This window comes from Ovis canadensis, chromosome 5, assembly GCF_042477335.2.
Source record: "Ovis canadensis isolate MfBH-ARS-UI-01 breed Bighorn chromosome 5, ARS-UI_OviCan_v2, whole genome shotgun sequence".
Classification (NCBI taxonomy): domain Eukaryota; kingdom Metazoa; phylum Chordata; class Mammalia; order Artiodactyla; family Bovidae; genus Ovis; species Ovis canadensis.
The window spans coordinates 114,043,893-114,064,324 of record NC_091249.1 but is presented as its reverse complement, the minus strand read 5'-3'; the positions used below and the strand labels follow the sequence as shown (position 1 = coordinate 114,064,324).

The window sequence follows — 20,432 nt, the reverse complement described above, 5'->3', positions numbered from 1 at the left end:
TCTCTCACTTATTTGTCAGGTCTCCTTAGACAACCATTTTGCCTTGTTTGCATTTCTTTTTCTTGGGAATGGTTTTGATCACTGCTTCCTGTACAATGTCACAAACCTCTGTCGATAGACAAGCACTCTATCAGATCTAATCCCTTGAATCTATTTCTCACTTCCACTGTATAATCATAAGGTATTTGATTTAGGTCATATATGAATAGCCTGGGCTTCCCTGGTGGCTCAGAGGTTAAAGCGTCTGCCTCCAATGTGGGAGACCCTGGTTCAATCCCTGGGTCGGGAAGATCCCCTGGAGAAGGAAAAGGCAACCCACTCTACTACTCTTGCCTGGACAATCCCATGGACTGAGAAGCCTGGTAGGCTACAGTCCATGGGGTCGCAAAGAGTCGGACACGACTGAGCGACTTCTTCACTTCACTTCACTTCTGAATACCCTAGTGGTTTACCCTACTTTCTTCATAGCTCAGTTGGTAAAGAATCTGCCTGCAATGCAGTAGACCTGGGTTCCATTCCTGGGTTGGGAAGATCCCCTGGAGAAGGGAAAGGCTTCACACTCCACTATTCTGGCCTGGAGAATTCCATTGACTGTATAGTCCATGGGGTCAAAGAATTGGGCATGACTGAGCAACTTTCACTCACTTCACTTCCATTTAAGTCTGAATTTTTCAATAAGGAGTTCATGATCTGAGCCACAATCAGCTACCAGTCTTGCTTTTGCTGACTGTATAGAGCATATCCATCTTTGGCTGCAAAGAATATAATCAATCTGATTTCACTATTGACCATCTGGTGATGTCCATGTGTTGAGTCATCTATTGTGTCGGTGGAAGAGGGTGTTTGCTATGGCCAGGGTGTTCTCTTGGCAAAACTGTTAGCCTTGCTCTGTTTCATTTTGTATCCCAGGGCCAAACTTGCCTGTTATTCCAGGTATCTCTTGATTTCCTACTTTTGCATTCCAGTCCCCTGTGATGAAAAGGACATCTTTTTTTGGTGTTAGTTGTAGAGGTCTTGTAGATCTTCATAGGACCATACAGTTTCAGCTCTTTGGCATTAGTGGTTGGGGCATAGACTTGGATTACTGTAATACTGAATGGTTTGTCTTTGAAATGAACTGAGACCATTCTGTCATTTTTGAGATTGCACCCAAGTACTGCATTTTGGACTCTTTTGTTGACTATGACAGCTACTCCATTTCTTCAAAGGGATTCTTGCCCACAGTAGTAGATATAACGGTCATCTGAATTAAATTCACCCATTCCAACCTTCTTTAGTTCGCTCATTCCTAAAATGTCAATGTTCACTCTTGTCATCTCCTGTTTGACCACTTCCAAATTACCTTGATTCAAGAATCTAACAAGTTCCTATGCAGTATTGTTCTTTAGAGCATCAGACTTTACATTCACCACCAGACATACCCACAACTGGGCATTGTTTCTGCTTTGGCTCAGCCTCTTCATTCCTTCTGGACCTATTTCTTTGCTCTTCTCCAGTAGTATCATATCTTTTTGCCTTTTCATACTGTTCATGGGGTTCTCAAGGCAAGAATGCTGAAATGGTTTGCCATTTCTTTCTCCAGTGGACCACAGTTTGTCATAACTCTCTACCATGACCCATCCGTCTTGGGTGACCCTATAGGACATGGCTCATAGGCTTATAGTGACCCTATAGGACATTACATTACACAAAGCTGTGATCTATGTGATCATTTTGGTTAGTTTTCTGTGATTGTAGTTTTGATTCTATCTGCCCTCTGATGGATGAGGGTAAGAGGCTTGTGCAAGCTTCTGATGGGAGGGACTGGCTGTGGGGGAAAGTGGGTGTTACTCTGGTGTACAAGGTCATGCTTTTCCCTGGGTTGGGAAAATCCCCTGCAGAAGGAAGTGGCAACCCACTCTAGTATCCTTGCCTGGAAAATTCCATGGACAGAGGAGCCTGGCAAGGAAGTCACTGAGTGACTGGGCATGCAAGGGCATGAATAAGTGAAACAAAGAATGTTTATTCTAGTACACAATAAGACCCGATATAAAGCCATAGTGGTTAAAAAAAGAAAAGATAGTATTTCCTCAGTACAAATAAACAGGCCAGTGGAACAGAAAACCCAGCTACAGATTAGTGTATATAAGAACTTGTCATATGATAGAGGAGGCACTCCGAAGATAATTGTTCAGTAGGTATGATGACTAACTCAGTTCTTTGTGTGGAAAAATGAAGTTGGCTTTCTACTTCATATTATGCAAAAAGATAATTTCTAGGTTAATAGAATGTGACTATAAAAAATGACAAAGTCAAGGTTTAAACTGAAAGAAACACCTTGCAATATAAGGATATGAAAATAATAGACAAGATTTGTAATAGTGTCAAATATGAACTTATTTATGGATTGATTACATTAAGATATTAATGTAATTTAAATTTCTTAAGTACATTACATTAAGATTTCTGTTCAATGAAGGAAGCTGACAGTATTAAAAGTTGGGTGACAGATATCTAAATCCAACACAAGATTAGTGTTTAGAATAAATTAGAGTTCTTGGAAAATCTACAGAAGAATTTCAGGAAGCATATAAACAGCCAGTTCATACTCCCAAGAGAATACTAAATAGCTAAGAAATTATATGAAGAAATGCTCAGTTATATGTTTGAAGTTAGAGAATTATAAAATATAGCACTGTAATAATATGCATTCATCAGAATGGTGAAATTTTGAAAGCCAACTAATATTAAAGTGTTTGTGATTATGTGGGTTGTGCCAGTTATCTGTTGCTACATGACAAACCACCCCCAAACTTAGTGGCTTTAAATAATAGAGCATCTGTTTTGATCAACTATAGTGAAGTAAGTCTGGGTGATAAAGTCATCTGAAGGCTTGTTCCAGATATTAGCTTTTGATTCTGGCTGTTTGCTAGAATGCCCACACATGACCTCCCCATCTGGCCTGGTTTTTCTCAGAACGTGGTAACCAAGTTCCATGGCAGACTCCTGAGAGCGAGAGTTCCCAGCAGAAGTCCTACTGTCAGTTTATGACCCAGTCTCAGAACTTGTGCAGCATTACTTGCTTTGTGAGGCAGTCATTCAGGCCTTGTAAAGTTCAACACCTCTTTCTTGGAGAATGGCGAAGTTCTGGAAAGGGATATGAAATCAGAAATGTTGCTCTGATGAATTTTAGAAAGTATCAGTCGCTACATGAAGAAAATGGGATTCCCTTGTATTAAGGTGGGAGTATAAACTGATAATTTTGCAGAAAAATTTGGAGAAATAATGGCATGAGGTAGACCAAATCCCAGAGCCCTAGTAATCCCTGTCTAGTATATATACTTCCAAAGACGCTCTATCCTATTTCCTTAAGGGTTGCACAAGGATGTTTAATGTCACCTTGTTTGCACCAGTAGGAAGCTCAAGTCGACTTAAGCATTTAACCCTATGGGAGTGGTATTACACTATGTAATGTGTTAAATTTAACCCAGAAGATGAATTTGATAAATACGCAGAAAACGATAGATTTCAGAAATAGTGTTAAGGGATAGAAAAAGAAATTTTAAGTTTATTTAAAAATATACAAATATAAAACATCACTGAACATTCTCAAAGATATATACATATCTAAGAAATACAGAAATCAGTTTGAAAATTAATATTCTAGTTCTAGCAGTCCTAACACACTGCCAGAGTCACAAATAAAAATTATAGGTAGTATGGAGATCAAATAGCAAATAAAAATGGTTCGAACACTACATGTCTTTTATGGTATATTGGTGAATTTTAAGTTTCTGTTTCAATTTTTATATACATATAGTATTGTCAGTTATTGACAAAGGTAAACTTTTTGTGGATCGGTCACTAATATACAGGTGGGTATATCTATTTTTCTTTACCTAATAAAATAAAATAATTCATACATAACATTTCTATTTCAGATTCTGATCAAGAATCCAATATTTGTGTATCTATCTCTATCGCGAGCTTCAGAATCTTTAGTTATGATCGGAGCATCTGAATTTTTGCCTATATATATAGAAAATCAGTTTATATTACCACCCAATGAGGCAACTACACTAGCAGGTAGACATTTCCACTCATTGCATTCATTGTGAAATTTTTATGTAAAGTTTTCTTTTATGTATTTATGAAATATTTCAACTAAGTGGGAAGTAGAAGGAGCAGTAGTGTTTGCTTAAATTTTAAATATCTGAACCCTGGTTGTTCAACTTTTAAAAATATGAACATTTTCCCATCATTGCATCACTAGTTTTTAACATATAGAAATTTGTAGGACTTCTGCATTTCTCTTTTATCACATTTCTTTTCCTCCCTCTGCAGGGGTAACTTACACCTCTTTTAAAGTTGGAGTTCTTCCTTCTCACACATTTATATATTGTTACCTCTTATGTGCCTGTCTACATACAGTCTATTTCTAAAATCTATATATCATTTTGTATGTGCTCTTCTGTTACTTTTACCTGAAATTGTGTTCATCAGATTCATATTGATCTCTATTTAAGGCATTTTAACATTGCTATGGGATTCTATTTTATGAATACTGTTTCTTTTTCTATATCATATATATCGACATGAAGTTGCCTCTAACTGTTTCACTTTTCCAAACAATGAAGTAACAAATAGACTCGTATACATGTTCCTTGTGCGCATTTGTAAAAGTTGATCTATGTTTAGACATCAGAGACCTTGCTATTAAGTACATCAGTTTTATTAGATATTGAGAATTGGTTCTCCCAAAGAGGTTGCAAGTGGAATTAAATGTTTTAAGGTTCTAGCATTAATGGAAGATGGTGAATGTGATCATTTATTTTATGTTGTAAAAAATCAGGGATACATACTGTAACTTGCAGGTAACCAGTAAGAGAGTAGTAAAGAGTACATTAACTTGAAATATTTTATTAACAATTTAAAAAAAATAAGAAAGGAAAATAAAGGAACATAAAACATGTAAGCCAAATAAAAACAAATGTTAATACATGCAAAAGTTTTGACTTTCAGCCCATTGTTGGGTCGATTTTGTGGTAAAGGGCACACCATTGTTGGATTGAACATAGTCCAAAAGCCAAACATGACACAGTTTCAGGGGCCATATGACAGATTTTTCCACAGGTATACCATTTTGTTTGACAATGATTAATATAATTAACAGAGATAGGGACTAGATCATTCAGTTTTTTTTATACAGTACTTAATTAAAGCTAATATCAATAAGACTCCAAAGAACAGGATAAGGCCACCTGCAGTATTGGCCTCAATCATGCTAGCAGAGTTTGGATGCAGCCAGCTGACCAATTTTTTTGGTCCTCAGGGTCTACCTTAGAAAGCAAGATAACTTTCTGCTCAAGTTTCTGTATTGACTTTTCCACTTAGCCTGAGGTATTCATGCAGGCATAACAGAATGGGTTAGTAATTACATATATTCTACCCGGGCCTGCGAGGATGAAGTTTTGGGCAATTCAGTCATCCGTAACAATGAGGCTCAGTGACTGAGGCTGACCAGAGTGCTTTCCAGGGATGAGTGTCATTGATTATTTCAACGAAAATTAGGGACAAGTTTTTTTGTACCCTTTTCTAGTCGGATTACTTGTTGAGAAGTAGAGACAACTGCCCTCAGGGTATGTACAGATAGTGTATCAGTAGTCCCTCTGAAAATCTTCCCAGAGTAAAGAAAGTAACTTCATTTGAAAGAAATTCCCACAGTATTCTGAGGGCTATGCGGTCTAGTGGTGGTGTTTCGTTAAACATTTGTTGCTCTTTTATGACCGCCTCCGTGGCTTGACCACACCAATTCCAGTTGACAAGTATGGCTTGTCAAATGGTTAGTGGTGAGTCTGTTTTGGTTCATCTCCAAATGCGAATATCAGTCCATAAAATCAAGTTTTCTGTGAGTCAGGACTTTGTTTATGCCAAGAGATCAGTAATAAGCTAAATGTTAGTGTTCATCACTCAGTCGTGTTCGACTCCCTATGACCCCGAGGACTGCAGCCTACCAGGCTCCTCTCCCCACGGAATTCTCCAGGCAGGAATACTGGAATGGGTTTCCATTTTCTTCCCCAGAATAAGCTGAGTTGCTTTTAAATGTAGCTGTTTCAGGGAGTCTGTGACTCCTATACAAGCAACAATGCTTCTGAGTGGGGGCTTCCTCCCTTTTTCCAGAGGCTCCAGCACACAAAATCATCAGTCACAGAGCCTTGCAGATGAAATCGGTTTATTAGGTTTGTGGGATAGAGAATCAGAGGTTAAAGTGTCTGCATGCAATGCGGGAGACCCAGGTTCGATCCTTGGGTTGGGAAGATCCCTTGGAGAAGGAAATGGCAACCCACTCCAGTATTCTTGCCTGGAGAATCCCATGGACAGAAGAGCCTGGTGGGCTACAGTCCACGGGGTTGTAAAGAGTCAGACACGACTGAGAGACTTGACTTTCACCTCAAAGTATGGAGCATACCACAGCTTGCTGATTAGCATTCAGTGTAGGTCTGTGGGTCAGCTAAGAAACCCTAAGTGAATTGTCTACTGTGTTCAGTACTCAAAAATCCAAAATCCAATGCTAGACTGGCTTTTGGTTGGGGAAAAGGGAGACAGTTTTTCCTTAACTTCTAGAGGGATAGAGCAGTATGATTCTGTCTGCAGAGTGCCCCAAAACTTGATGAGCGGTCTCTGGATTTTGTTAAGCTGGACCAGTCTTCCTTGCTGATGATGGTATAATAACACCAAAGTCAGAGCCATTGAGTCAGGCCTCTCACCCTACAACCAACTGAGTATCTTCTATCATTGAAAGCTTTCGGTATCGTAGGTGAAGTGAAGTGAAGTGAAATGAAGTCACTCAGTTGTGTCCAACTCTTTGCGACCCCACGGACTGTAGCCTACCAGGCTTCTCAGCCCATGGGATTTTCCAGGCAAGAGTACTGGAGTGGGTTGCCATTTCCTTCTCCAGGGGATCTTCCCGACCCAGGGATCGAACCTGGGTCTCCCGCATTGGAGGCAGACGCTTTACCCTCTGAGCCACCAGGGAAGCCCTTGGGTATCGTAGGTAGTGGCCGTCAAAATAAATCTGCCCCTTGTAGTAAATGGGAGAGGAATTTAGGTACTCCTGAGGGAGTATTGCAGATGTATGTTTGTGGCCTTCTAGCATGAATGAAAATTAGTCTTCTTTGGGTGCTAGTGGAGTGCAAAAGAAGACTTTGGCAATGTCCAAGACAGTGTATCCAGTGCCATCAGTCTATGCCAAAAATTTAGTGACATCACCACATACAGGCCATTCAGGGCTGTAGGGACAATGGGATTCAGTTGGTGGTTAATCCACTGTAAACCTCAAGCCCCTGGTAACTTTTTTTCACCGGACGTAGGGTCTGTTGATGAGACACTGCTTCATTTAAGTCCCTAATCTAAGCTGGGACTTTCCTTTCTCCTCCTGGGGTCCTGGGTTGTTCCTGTTGGGCCATACATGAGGAAAAGGATAGCAAATTATGTGTTCCACTGTCGCTCTTAGAATTTAGAAGCATATGCAGTACCAGTGTGCAAAATACAGTCACCGATTCTATACTTTGAAATTGGAACCACAGCATACTATAGAAATATCTGTGAAAATGTAGAACAAAAAGCAGTCAGCGCATCTACTTGTAGGCTATATAGCATCAGAGGGTAGTAGAGAATTGCTGCCCAATAAATAGAGTAGTAATTTTTTAAATACAAAAGTTTAAATTTAAATATTTTTTAAATTTAAAATTATTTGGACACAGTTATTGTTTAAATCTGGTACGTTTAAATGAAGAAAAATCTTGACCTTTATGTAACTACATACAAAGATACCAATTCTAGGTAGATTGCAGGTCTCAATGTGTGTGGTAAAACGATAAAGCTTTTTAGAAAGATGTAGGAAAATATCTTCATGCCTTAGAGAAGATAAAGATTTATTAAACAAGACACAAATTACATAAATATGAAGCAAAAATGTGGTATTACATTAAAATTAAGAACTTATGTTCATCAAAGTTCAGCATGAAGAGTGCAAATGCATATGAAACAATCTTTTCAATAGAAATATTCTGCAAAGTATTTGGGTCCAGAATATATTAAAAAATATGACAATAAACAGGTAGATAATCCAATAAAAATGGAAAAAGATTTGAACAAGCATTATATAAAAGATGATACCAGTTGGCCAATATTCATGTGAAAATGGGCTCACCTTCAGTGGTTTTTCAGGGAAATACATATTAAAATCACAAGGCAATACTAGTACCATTCACCAGAATTGCTAAAATGGAAGAGAAAGATATGTTGGTATGAATGTGGAGCAATTGCCATTTTATCCACTCCTGGTGAGAGTGTAAATTGGTTTATCATTTTATAAATCTGTTTGACAGTGTCATAAAAATCTGAACCTATACATATCCTCTGACCCAAGAATTCAACTTCTAGTTATATACACAAATTCCTTTCTTAAGAATATATTCAACAGAAATGCAAATGTTTACAAAAAGAACATATACATGAATTTTTAAAGTAGCAGCAAAATTTGTTAATATCACAGTGAGTAAATAAGTTGTGTTGTATGCACATACTAGAATACTATTCAGCAGTGATAAGGCATGAACTAGTATTATTATATACAAAAACATGGGTGGATTTTTCAAGTATCATGTCCAATAAAAGAAGCTATAATGTATCCATACTTTACAATTCATATTATATAAAATCTTGTAAGTGCACAAAAAAGCCTCTGGCCTTCTAGTAAATGTTTGATTAATTTTTTTTTTTACCTGGGCGTGGTTACAGAGTTAAGCCTGCTTTGGAAATTCATCAGATGTATAATTTCGATTTGGGTATTTTTCTGTACATCAGTAGAATATTTACATAAAAAGTTGCTTGGAAGTTCTGTGCTTTGCAATTCAATTTTCAACCATTTTATTTCTTTTTAGGGCAGTCCTCAAGGACCCAGTTTTTAATTGTTGAACTTCCAGTGTTCAGTATTTTCTTATTGCCTAGGGTGATGAGCCTGGCAGCCAATACTTTTTCAGTTGAATTGTGTTTTCAGTTTTATGCTCACAGATGTACTTGGCTTTCTCAACTCTATGGTTGTTTCTATGAAGAAACCTAGTGTCCTCTGGCATTGTGGTTAGGGATAGGAATTGGGGATCAAACAGTTTATGTAGACTGCCATCCAAACCTCTTGTTTTTTTTAAGTCTACCTCACTCTTGCTTTCAGTCATATTAGTACCTACCCTTAATTTCTGAGATTATGAGTTGCAATGTGGTTTACTTCTTCTTGACTTCTTTACCTATAGCCTTATTGCTCACCCGCTGATTCACTTCAAGTTCCCACAAATTTCTTAATAAATATTGCCTCTATACTATTTGCACTTTTTGCTTTTCTAATAAATGATTTCGTCTGTAAATTCTACCTTTAAACAAACACTCAGATAATGTTTGCTGCATGACTGTACTCTGTGCTGAGCACTTAAGTGTTAACTCATTTAGTTCTCCTAACAAGCTATGATGGTGGTATCATTACTTATAGATTTTTTTTGATAGCACCTCCCTCATACATTTAGATGTAATTTGTATTATTTATTTTTTGGCTCTAAGCATTTTAAATTCTCATCAGCACATTTTTACTTAAGCCATGCTTTGTTGAAAAGAGGGTTTTTTTGTTTGCAGATAAGGCTTTTATTTCTCTTTTTAAATAACTCCTGTTCAAATCAGTTAATATTTTAAATATCTTTAATAATGTTGTAAAGTAAATCTTCATCTCTGAGACAGCTGATTTAAAACACTTTGTTTATAGATTTTTAATTTCCTTGAAATCTAGGCAGTGTTTATATAATTTATTTAATGTGATGTCATTAGGTATAAACATGTTCATGATTTACATTTCATGGTACATATTTTTTGCTATTTATTTTCAAACTTTCCATTCTAAAAAATATCAAATTTCATCATCTGTCTTTCTAATAGTTGTTTTATTCATACATCATTATTGTGAATTCTGACATATTTAATTTTTCATTTTTTAATTGTATACTTTGGTGTTTTGCGCTTCTCTTTTGCTTCTTACCCCTTCCCCCATTATTCTCTCTTCTCTCAATGGATTTATGTTTTATTCATTTTATCCTCATCAGTTGGTTTAAGAAATTTTAGCTGCTCATTTGCAGTTCACTAACTCCACTCCTCAGGATTGTGTGTATGTATATGTGTTTGGTCTAGATTATTAATTTTATCTTTTTAAAAAGTAAACTCTAACTATAATTTTTTGGCAAGTAACAGACTCTGTGGCAGCTTTTACAGTTTTCATTTTAGTCTTGATGTTATAAAGTTTTCTTACCTTATTACTTTATATGATTTAATATTTTTACATTTCTCTGTAATTATAGTACACATTTATTCCCAGGACTATTATCACTTTAATTACTTAAATTTATCATAGTTGGCTACAGACTTTCAAATGTTGTTTCTCTGGTATTGATTTTATTGTATTGCTCACAACTGCTGTAAAACATTTTGTGGGACCTCTTATTCTTTTGCTTTTCTAATAAATGACTTTGTCTGTAAATTCTACCTTTAAACAAACACTCAAATAATGTTTGCTGCATGACTGTACTCTGTGCTGAGCACTTAAGTGTTAACTCATTTAGTTAACAGCTTCCCTGGTGGCTCAGAGGTTAAAGTGTCTGCCTGCAATGCAGGAGACCTGGGTTCGATCCCTGGGTCGGGGAAGATCCCCTGGAGAAGGAAATGGCACCCCACTCCAATATTCTTACCTGGAGAGTCCCATGGACGGAGGAGCCTGGTGGGCTACAGTCCACGGGGTCGCAAAGAGTTGGACACGACTTCACTTTCACTTTCACTTCGGCCTGTAGTATCAGCCCCATGCACAAATTTGTATTTCTCTTAAGGTTAAGCTTTGTTATTTATTGTGTCTTTAAATTTTCTCTTGGCTTCTTAGTTAAACTTAGGTTTGCTATATGATTAAAGCAGAGGAGAGTGCATCAGTGTGTGAATTTTCTGTCCTGTCTTTAGCTGACTATTTTTTGTTGTTGTTGGAGGAGGATAATTACTTTACAATATTGTGCTGGTGTCTGCCATACATCTGCTATTTCTAACTGTGTTTTCTCTTCCTCCTTTCTTATAGGACTTGTTTTACTTCCAGGAGGTGCACTAGGCCAGATTCTGGGAGGTATCATTATTTCCAAGTTACACGTATCTTCTAAAGGCCTTATGAGATTTGTAATAGTTACATCTGTTCTATCCCTTGTACTGCTTGCACTTGTAGTTTTTGTAAACTGTGATCCAATACCATTTGCTGGGATCACTGAAGATTATGGTGGGTAAGTATAATTTTGTACTTTCATATCCAAACCAATCACATATTTGTTAGTCAGTAATTATTTACCCAGTAACCCTAATAGGTTCATAACATTCTTGGCATTACTGAACATGTAAAAGAAACATAAAGCATAGTTTCGCCTTTCATTGTAAGGGCAGAAATATCATAATGATAGCTTGTGGTGTAACTGCTTGTACATTCATATAAAGAAAGAAGATATTGAAATGAATCAGAACCTAGAAGTAGAAATCTGTATTAAAGTGAGTAGCAACTAGGTGACCATACTAACCATATGAAGTGAGGCTTACCTTTGTCTGAATTGGTCTGTCAGCCTTCTTGTCAAAGAATGGAACTGAAGGCATCTGAAAGTATGCATGAACAAGGTCTCCTTTTAGTTAAACCTGCAAAAATTCAAAGAACTGGGCACAGATTGTTTTAATGATGGACCAGGAGGCCTGGCGTGCTGCGATTCATGGGGTTGCAAAGAGTTGGACGTGACTGAGTGACTGAACTGAACTGAACTGAACTGAATGTTAAGGAAGAGAAACAGAGCTGGAATTAGAAACTAAAAGACTAATTAAGTAAAATAAGTAAAGAAAATTAGACTTCTACTTCAACTACATGGAAGACCAGTGCTTCAACTGAGTACACCTAGAAAAGCTGAATTAATGTTTTAAAAGATTTGTTTAAAGATATCAGACAGTTGCTTAGGCAAGTAGTGGCTAAAGCACCAAAATCCTGGGGAAAGGCAAACCTTGTGAGGAGAAGCAACCTTCTGCAATTACAGTTTTCTCTGAGTACATTTACTATTTCTGGACATTGGCAAGAAACTGGGAATTCTGGCAAAAGGTCTAGGTGAAAAGCATCTATTAGGTTGGTGCAACAGTAATTGTTTTGGACCCTAAATTTATCATTATAACTAGACTCAAGTATGTCTTTATTAATCAAAATAGGAACCACTAGCCAACACATTTTTGCCAACAAGGAATAAATCTGATTACCCCTGTAGCATAAAATTCCATTCTCTGGGACTTGACAAACTCTTGGAAAGCGTTTCCTGAGTCCTGCTAGTTGTGGAAGCATTTTCTCTGCAAAAAGTTGTCAAGATGCTTAAAGAAATGGTAGTCGGTTGGCAAGAGGACAGGTGAATATGGCAGATGAGGCAAAACTTCACAGCTCAATTCATTCAAATTTGAAGCATTGGTTGTGCAAAGTACTGTCAGGCATTGTCATGGAAAATTGGGTCCTTTCTGCTGACCAGTGCCAATGGCAGATGTTGCAGTTTTCAGCCCATCTCATCAATTTGCTGAACATACTTTTCAGGTAAAATGGTTTCGCTGGGATTCAGAAAGCTATAGTAGATCAGACCAGCAGCAGACTACCAGACAGTGACCATGATCTTTTTTTTCTGGTGCAAGTTTGGCTTTGGGAAGTGTTTTGGAGCTTTATCTAGGTCCAGCCACTGAGCTGGTCATCGCTGGTTGTCGTATAAAATGCACTTTTCATTGCACATCAAATCCAATTGAGAAATGGTTTGTTGTTGCATAAAATAAGAGAAGATGACACTTCAGAACGACAATATTTTTGATTTGCTGTCAGCTCATGAGCACCCATTTATTGAGCCTTTCTACCTTTCCAGTTTGCTTCAAATGCCAAACAACCATAGACTGGTCGACGAATTCTTAGGCAACTTCTTATGTAGTGATCCTCTCAGCTGGTCATTGTCAACTTCCAATGGCCAGCCACTGCACTCCTCATCTTTAAGGCTCTTGCCTCATTTGCAAAACTTCCTTTACCATCACTGCACTGTACCTTCATTAGCAGCTCCTCGGTCACATGCACTGTTGATGTTGGGAGTTGTTTCTGCTGTTTTATGACCCACTTCGAACTCGAATAAGAAAATTGCTTCAAATTTGTTTTTTGTCTAACATCATTTTCATGGTCTAAAGTACATATAAAATAAATAGCAAGTAGTAATTCATTAGCAAAAGATGTAAAATGAGAGATGCACATTAAAATGATGTATAACATAACCACATTTAGTTAAGAATGTATTCCAATATCAAAGGGCAAAGTTCAACAATGCTTAACCACAATTACTTTTGCACCAACCTAATAGTAAGATGACCAAAATCTGGCACAAAGTTTTGACAGAACTTTGAGCCCAAAATGACAAAAATTAGGCCCTGGAGTGGGACACAACATCAGTAAGAAGAGATGGAAACAAATAAGATAATGTTCTTTTGGGGTTTTACTCAGCACATTTACCGAGCAGTGAAGCTAAAAGGCCAAGACAAAGTAAAAACAATATGAAAAGCAAAGAAAATTTTCACTGGTCTTGTGATGGTCTATAGATAAGAGTTCAATTTTAGAATGTGCTGTTGGAATGGAACCATGGTAACCACCGTGTTCTTAACTGATACCTCTGTAAGGTTAAGATCTAGGAGTGAGGGGCTCCCTATAGTACTATAACCAGCCAGGAGTTAGTTTTTCTCTAATTGGATTAATTTGGTCAGCCAGCACTGTAGCAGCAGAAAGACGACACTCTGAAAGAAAGATAATATCATACAAAGCTGTAAAGTGTTGTAGACAACGGTCTTGCTTTAAAAAATATACCAGATAGGCGCAAAACCCTGAGACAGAACAGATTATAGAATAGACTTATAGGGGATCCAGATATTGACATTATCAAGTGAGAATGTTAAAATAGTAATTATAGGTACAGTGAGACAATGTGAATTTCTCATCAGAAGCTACAGGTTCAAAAGATAGTGGAACAATGTCTTAAGAGTCCTGACAGAAAAGAACTTTCAACACATAATTTATTATCCAGTGAAAATATTCTTCAAGAAAGAAGATGAAAGATAGTTTCAGGTTAAGGATAATTAATAACATTTGTTGTTGGCTCTAAAAGAAATGAGATTTTGGAATTATCAGACTGGGAACATAAAGTAACTATGATTAATATTCTACGGGTTCTAATGGAAAAAGTGGACAACATAAAGAAAATCTAGATAATGCAAGTAGAGAAATGGAAACTCTAAGAAAAATACCAAAAGTAAATTCTAGAAAGCCAAAACAGCTCTATAATAACATGAAGAGTTCCTTTCATTGATTCATCAGTAAACTGGACGGAACTGAAGAAAGTATTAACGACTTTGAAGACACATCAGTGGAAACTTTTCAAACTGAAAAGCAAAGAGAAAAAAGAATGAAAAAAAAAATGGAAACGGAATATCCAAGAATGATGACGCAACTACAAAGATGTAACACTAGTATAATGGAAATGCCAGGAAGAAGCAGACAAAAGAACCGACGAAATAGGTGCAGTAGTAATGGCTGAGAATTTTCCATAGTTAATGACAGACACCAAACCATACATTTGGGAAGCTCAGGAACACCAGAATTGATTAATATTACAAAAAAATCTACATGTAGGCACATCACATTCAACCTGCAGAATCAAAAACAATCTTGAAAAAAAGCCAGAGGAAATAAAACTTTACTTATAACCATGCAAGCAAGAAAAGAATGGAGTGAAATATGTAAAGGATTGAAAAAAAGTGAACCTTGGATGGTATATACGGTGAAACTATCTTTCAAAAGTGAAGGAGAAATATTCCCAGATACTCTTAAACAAAATATAAGGGAATTGTCACTGGTAAACCTGCTTTGTAAGAAATGTGTAAAGAATTTCTTCAGAAAAAATGATATGATTTATTAGATGTATTAATAAATCCATGTAAAATGAAGAGCACTATAGGTGAATATAAATGTTGGTAGACTATGTTCTTTTATTTTTATTATTTTAATTGTTATAATAGATAATTCTTCAAAATAATCATGATATTAAGGTATTCAATGATTATAATTTATGGATAGTGAAATAAATGACAGTAGTCTTATAAAAGGGGAGGGAGGAATTGGGGATACATTTTTATAAAGTACTTGTAATACCAATGAAGTGTTATAATGTTATTTGAAAGTACACGTAAATAGCTTGTAAATGTATATTGGGAATTCTAGGAAAAAACCATTAAAACATTAAAAAAAATCAATATAAATGCTATGCTAACAGATAAGAGAAAATGAAATCTCATACCAAAAACCAGAGAAAGCAAAAAAACAGGAAAGATGAAAACCAGAAAGAACAAATTTTTGTTGTGTAATTCTTCACAATAGTCTCTTATGACCTTTATATTTGCAATGCATCCGTTGTAATGTCTCTACTTTCATTTATAATTACATCTATTTCATTCCTTTTTTTCCTCTTGCAAGTCTAGCTGTAAGTTATTCTATTTTATTTATCTTTATTTAAAAAAAAACTCAGTTTTATTAATCTTTTCTTTTGGTCTTTTCTATTAATCATTTATTTCTGTTCTGATATTTATTTTCTTTATTGTACCATTTTTGGACTTATTAGTTTATTCTTTTTCTAGTTTCTTGAAGTATAAAGTTAGATTGTTTATTTGAGATCATTCTTTTCTCTTCGTCTAAGGTTTTATTGATATGAATTTCTTAGAATTGCTTTTTTTTACTGAAAACTAGTTGATTTGCAATATTATATTAGTTTCATGGGTACAAAAGAGTGATTCAGTATTTTTATAGATTATAATCCTTTTAAGGTTATTATAAAATAATAGCTTATTTCCCTGTGCTGTACAATATATCCTTATTGCTTTTTTATACATGGTAGTTTGTATCAATTCTGTACTCTATCTGGCCCCTCCCTCCTTCCTTATCCTTGCTGGTAACCAGTAGTTTGTTCTCTGTATCTTTGAGTCTCTCTGTTTTGTTACATACATTTATTCATTTTCTTTTTCAGTACAGTTCAGTTCAGTCTCTCAGTTGTGTCTGACTCTTTGTGACCCCATGAACTGCAGCACACCAGGCCTCCCTGTCCATCACCAACTCCCGGAGTTTACCCAAACTCATGTCCATTGAATCGGTGACGCCATCCAACCATCTCATCCTCTATCATCCCCTTCTCCTCCTGCCTTCAATCTTTGCCAGCATCAGGGTCTTTCCCAATGAGTCAGCTCTTTGCATCAGGTGGCCAAAACATTGGAGTTTCAGCTTCAACATCAGTCCTTCCAATGAACAGCCAGGACTGATCTCCTTTAGAATGGACTGGTTGGATCTCCTTGCAGTCCAAGGGACTCTCAAGAGTCTTCTCCAACACCACAGTTTAAAAGCATCAATTCTTCAGCACTCAGCTTTCTTTATTTTTTAGAGTTCACATGTAAGTGATAATATAGAGTTACTTGTTGTTCTCTGTTTGACTTATTTCACAAAACATATTACCCTCTAGGTCCACCCATGTTGTTGCAAATGGTAGAATTTCATTCTTTTTTATAAATGAGAAGTAATATTTCATTATATATAAATACCACATCTTCTTTATCCATTCATCCTTTGATGGACACTTAGGTTGCTTCCATATTTTGGCAACTGTAAATAATGCTATCAACATTTATTCAGTTCAGTTCAGTTCAGTTCAGTCGCTCAGTCGTGTCCGACTCTTTGCGACCCCGTGAATCGCAGCATGCCAGGCCTCCCTGTCCATCACCAACTCCCAGATTTCACTCAGACTCACGTCCATCGAGTCAGTGATGCCATCTAACCCAACGTTTATTGGGGTGTATGTATTAATATCTTTTTGAATTAGTGTTTTCATTTTCTTTGGATGTATACCCAGGAGTGTAATTGCTGGATCTTGTGGTAGTTCTGCTTTTAGTTTTTTAAAGAACCTTCATACTTTTGCTTTGTCCCATTGGCTTTGGTATGCTTTCAATTTTATTTCAGGGTATTTAAAATTTTCTCTTTTGATTTATTCTATGACCAGTTGGTTGTTTAGTGGTATGTTGTTTAATCTTCACATATTTGTGAATTTTCCAGTCCTCTTCTTGTAAATGATTTCTAGTTTCATACTATTGTAGTTGGGAAAGATGCATGATATAATCTCCAATCTTCTTAAATTTATGAAGACTTGTGACATAACATATGGAGAATTTTTATGTGCACTTGAGAAATATATGTATTCTGTTACTATTGCATGGAATGTCCTGTAAATGTCTGGTGAGTCTTGTATTTCAAACCTATGGCTTAATTTCAGTGTTTCCTTATTGATTTTCTGTCTGAATGTTTTATCCATTGCTGAAAGTAGAATGTCAAAGTCTTCTAGTATTATTGTATTGCCATCTATTTCTCCCTTTAGGTCTATTAATATTTGCTTTATATGTTCGTGTGTTGGGTGCATAAATATTTACAAGTATTATATTTCCTTGTTGGCTTGATCCCTTTTTATTATGAAATGACCTTTTTGTCTTCTTGCAGTCTTTGTCTTAAAGTCTTTTTTGTCTGATATAAGTATAGCTGTCCCAGTTTTATTTTGGTTTCCATTTGTATGTAATATAATTTTCCATCATGTCAGTTTCAGTCTGTGTGTGTCCTTATTCTGAAATGAGTCTCTAGTATGCACCCTAAATATGGGGCTTTTTTTTTTTTCATCCATTCAGATCCCTCATGTCTTTTAATTAGGGAATTAGTCTATTTACATTTAAAGTGTTTGTTGATAGGTATGTGCTTGCTGCAATTTTGTTAATTACTGCAATTTTGTTAATTGTTTTCTGGCTGTTTTGTAGTTCCTGTGTTTCATCTTGTTTCTTACTCTTCCTTTGTAATTTGGTGATTTTATTTAGTGCTTAGACTCTTTTCTCTCTTTCTTTTGTGCATTTTCTATAGGTTTTTGTTTTGTGGTTACCATGAGGCTTATAGAAAGCATATTTATGACAGTCTTTTTAAGCTGATAACAACCTAACCCTGAATGCATAATAAAGCTCTACACTTTTACCTTCCCCCTGCATTTTATGTATGTTTTTGATGTCAAAATTTGTACCTTTTACCTTGTATATCTATAAGCAAATTATTGTAGTTATATTTTAATGGCTATAATAACTAGATGAACCTTATCTATAACAGTGGTGGTTTAGTCACTAAGTAGTGTCTGACTCTTGTTATACCTCATGGACTGTAGCCAAGAATACTTGAGTGGATTGCCATTTCCTTCTCCAGGGGATCTTCCCAACCCAGGAACCGAATGTTGGTCTCCTGCACTGGAGGCAGATTCTTTACCGACTGAGATATGAGGGAAGCCCATAGCTCTGTATCTATAATAGTAGCCTTATCTATAATTATACTGACTAAATAGCCTTATTGCTTAACCACCCCTGAGTTCTTGGCCGTTCATCAGATCTCTGTGATGGCCCAGATGTCCTTCTTTCACCCCCAGTAGTTAAGGATGGCTGAGATGTGTCAGTGGCCCAAGGGAGAGGGTGGCAGCTGGCACATAGATCAGGCAGATGGGAAGCCGGATCCTTAAGCAGTAGAGGAGAAAATATGTAGTTACGTTGCTTTTAGAGAGAAACTGGGAGATAGGCTTTTTCTGCCTGCTCCCTCTGTGCTAAGCTTGAGTTTATCACTGCAGGAGGGGTGTTCTTGTGCCTATTAATAACTGCTTTTTTGTTTACAGTCCTGTGAATACAAGGCCCATTGGCTATCACAGCCAAGTGATCCCGGGACCTGTCCCTTCCTTGGGCAGCAGTCAGAAAAGCTGGGATGGGAAATATGTGTGCTTGCTCCTTCCAGGGAGACTGGCCATTTGTACTGGGCTAGAGTGAGAAGTCAAAGGTGGTGTCTGATGTCTTTCCCAGTCTCTGAAAAGATCACAGTCGGCTCCCAGATACCTGAGAATATACAACAGAGAGCACAAGTCTTGTGAAGCCTAAATATTTACTGTCTGGCTCCTTATAGAATGTATTCATTGATCCCTAATCTAAACCTACCTGTTTAAAGGCAGTGATTGTCAGAGATCCAACCAGTCCATTCTGAAGGAGATCAACCCTGGGATTTCTTTGGAAGGAATGATGCTAAAGCTGAAACTGCAGTACATTGGCCACCTCATGAGAAGAGTTGACTCATTGGAAAAGACCCTGATGCTGGGAGGGATTGGGGGCAGGAGGAGAAGGGGATGACAGAGGATGAGATGGTTGGATGGCATCATGGACTCGATGGACGTGAGTCTGAGTGAACTCCGGGAGATGGTGATGGACAGGGAAGCCTGGTGCGCTGCGATTCATGGGGTCGCAAAGAGTTGGACACGACTGAGCGACTGAACTGAACTGAAGCTAAACTCAGTCTAAATGAAATCTATAATAAACAATGACGTATATATTGAAAGTCAAAAGATGAAAAAATCATGACATACAAACACTAAACAAAAGAAATCTAACATAAATATATTAATATCAGGCTTTAGAATCAAGAATAAAGAAACTGGGATAAAGAAACATTGTAAAATTATAAAATGGTCAATTTACAAAGAGCAAACAATTCTACTTAAATGTGCAGCTAATAACAGAGACTCAAGATCTAAGAGGAAAAAGCTAGTAAAACTGAAAGAAAAAAGATAAATCCAAAAATATACTGGAAAATTTTATTACTACCCTCTCAAGGGAGATAAAAAGTACTGAATAGCACACTTAGTCAGCTTAAACTAATTTATGCTTATGGAACACTCTGGTCAACAGAAGCAGAATACCTATTCTCTTTGAATGCAAATGGAATATGTACCAAAAGAGGCCATATTTTGGGTTATAAGACAGACCTTTATAGTACAAAAGAACTGAAACTATACAGAGCACTATACCACAGGAGAATCAAACTATCATCAAACAACAATAATGAGACAATCTCTAAACACTTGGAAACCGTATAACACACTTCTAAGAACCCACAGATCAAAGACATCTGAAGAGAAATTAACAGAAAATACATTTACCTGAATGAAAATGAAAATACCACATACCACAATTGTGGGACCAAACTAAAACAGTATTGAGAGGGAAATTTATAGTACTAAATGCATACAATAAAAAAATAGGAAATATCTCAATAATCTAAGGTCCCACCCAAGAATTTAAGAGCAAAATAAACTCAAAAGAAGCAGAAGGAAGCAAATAATAATACAAGTAGAAATCAATCCAACAAAAAAACACCTTATTCTTTTAAAGATCAATAAAATTGACACATCACTAGCAAGATT

The 20,432-nt window shown here is 36.6% G+C and overlaps 1 protein-coding gene across 1 annotated transcript in view; it reads left to right on the top strand.

Moving 5' to 3' along the window:
• Window positions 1-20,432, top strand: part of SLCO6A1 (solute carrier organic anion transporter family member 6A1) — a 104,492-nt gene that overhangs the window by 47,061 nt on the left and 36,999 nt on the right. Inside the window, exons 12-13 of the mRNA XM_069592742.1 lie at window positions 3,921-4,065; window positions 11,135-11,330. Coding sequence (XP_069448843.1) covers window positions 3,921-4,065; window positions 11,135-11,330 — 341 coding nt within the window. The remainder of the gene's footprint in view (window positions 1-3,920; window positions 4,066-11,134; window positions 11,331-20,432) is intronic.